This window comes from Gigantopelta aegis, chromosome 12, assembly GCF_016097555.1.
Source record: "Gigantopelta aegis isolate Gae_Host chromosome 12, Gae_host_genome, whole genome shotgun sequence".
Lineage (NCBI taxonomy): Eukaryota > Metazoa > Mollusca > Gastropoda > Neomphalida > Peltospiridae > Gigantopelta > Gigantopelta aegis.
The window spans coordinates 35014234-35016569 of NC_054710.1; the positions used below are offsets into that span (position 1 = coordinate 35014234).

General features: G+C 35.0%; 1 protein-coding gene across 1 annotated transcript in view; it reads right to left on the reverse strand.

The window, feature by feature from the left end:
- Nucleotides 1-1797: 1797 nt before the first annotated feature.
- Nucleotides 1798-2336, reverse strand: part of LOC121386847 — a 10841-nt gene continuing 10302 nt past the window's right edge. Inside the window, exon 2 of the mRNA XM_041517867.1 lies at nucleotides 1798-2336. This exon is cut by the window's right edge and continues 726 nt beyond it. Coding sequence (XP_041373801.1) covers nucleotides 2183-2336 — 154 coding nt within the window. The 3' untranslated portion in view covers nucleotides 1798-2182.

Sequence of the window (2336 nt, forward strand, 5' to 3'; positions counted from 1 at the left end):
GTAAATTGTAAGCTTCTCTGTTGTAATATTTTTATACGAGTATTTGGTAATATAAAGCTTAGCCGGTCATCCTAGAGGACCTAGGTAAACTGTAGGTTATTGTTTTTATGGTGATATGTACCAGTATTAATTCTGTATTACAAGGTTACTGAATGAGTAGTTAAGGGTTAATTAAAAATTAACTAGTTAGCAATAGAGTTGTAATTCATTTATTAATTAAGTTCCCCTGGCAGCGTTTCTCAATTATCATACGTGTGTGTGTTGTATTACCGTGAAGTGATTAGAATATTGTGTAAACTAGACACCTAGTGATTAACTAATTAAGTGATTAGTTCTGGGTTGTTATTATATTGTTGTTGTTAATTAACTACTGCGGCAAGTACATTTGTCAGGGTAGTGTTAATACAAATTCCAAAGTGTATTGTGTTTTGTTGTGTTTTCTAGTGACCTAAACGTGCTACATATATATATTTATATAAGATCTTATCTCTGATTATACCTAGAGCCGAGCCACTCGGGTATTACACTGCCCGATACAGAGCGATCTAATAGATATAGAGTTAGGAGAGATATTTGGATAATCATGTTTTATTCAGTTACGGGTATTATAGGATCCCCGTGACAGCAATAAACAAAGAGAAACTGTACCCACCCAACAAAGAGAAACAAGTAAAACCTACTAAACCTTCCCACCCCCTCCCCCGAAATATATAAATCATACACACCCAAATAATAATAATAATAATCATAATCATAATCATAATCATAATCATAATAATAGTAAATATAGATATAACCGCAAGCGGTAATGACTGATTCCCAAGCTATAATAGCTGTATATTACTGAGACATATTTATTTTGTTTAATTACAGCAATAAATACCCACCACCACAACCTACATGCACGCACACACTGCCACTTATTATTCAGGCTTACCTATGCCATCTAATCATATCAATAATTACCGGACCACCCCCACCCCCATTTCAAATACACGCACATACTGTCACCTAATTAACTACCAAATTTCAGCCAAATCGTCCCAGAACTTAATTTAAAAACAACAATAATACCTTTTAAAAACACCACACATAAAACCCTGATTATACTAAAAAGACTAAGTCCTTCCATATATCGCTGCACGAGTTATTGCCCTTTACTGTACTTTTGCTGCCTCACTATTGACAAAATATTACCAAAATAGTTCTATATTGATATAGTATCATTTATCTTCGACAGTCTATATTACAAACATGAATAACAACACATATTTTAATTATAAGACAGGAAAATGTACAAGAATAACCATAGCTACCGTTTTATAAGTCCTTATCAGCCAACATGCTATTTTTAGTGTTTTGTTTTGAAAAATCGGTTCAGAAATAAATAAAACTGTAATGCATATATGCACTAAAGTAAGAAAACGACGTTTGCGGCGTTATGGGCGTTATTTTTATGAACTGGCGTAGTCTTGAAATATGAGATAGATCCGATTATTCCCCTCCGTAGTAAAATTAATCAAATAAACTTATTTCATTTTATTCAAGTAAACATATGTACACAGAGTCATCACAGGGTGGACCCAGAAAAAGTGTACGTGTGTGTATGTATGGGACACTAACGAGAAAGAAGAAGAAATATTTGTTTTATTTAACGACGCACTCAAAACATTTTATTTACGGTTATATGGCATCAGACATATGGTTAAGGACCACACATATATTGAGAGAGAAAACCCGTTGTCGCCACTTTCACTTCTTTTCAATTAGCAGCAAGGAATCTTTTATATGCACCATCCCACAGGCAGTATAGTACATACCGCGGCCTTTGTGACACCAGTTGTGGAGCACAGGCTGGAAAGACAAATAGCCCATTGGGTCACTAACGAGAAAATAGTGCATGAACCATCTAGCCAAAAGGGTTAAATTTAAAGTGTTATTTTTTAGCGACACCAATAGAACACAATGATTTGTTAATCACCAGCTATTCGATATCAAACATTTGGTAATTTTAACCTATAGTCTTAAAGGGGAAACTCACTAAATGTTTGTTTGTTATCCCATTAGAAGCATGATATCGTTTATATGCACCATCCCGCAAACAAGATAGCACATGCCACGGCATTTGATATACCACTGACTTTTAAAAGAAATAGTAGTCAAAAGGGAATCTCAACAACCACTATCCTTCACTTTGTCCTTTCACAAAATCATGATTCAGAAGACGTGCACGGTGAAATAGTTTTGTATGCACCAGTTGTAGACATGCATTGACCGCGCACTGCACGATAAGTGTCAAGGATGTTACAATTGCAATCCCCTGCCCCGGTAATTCG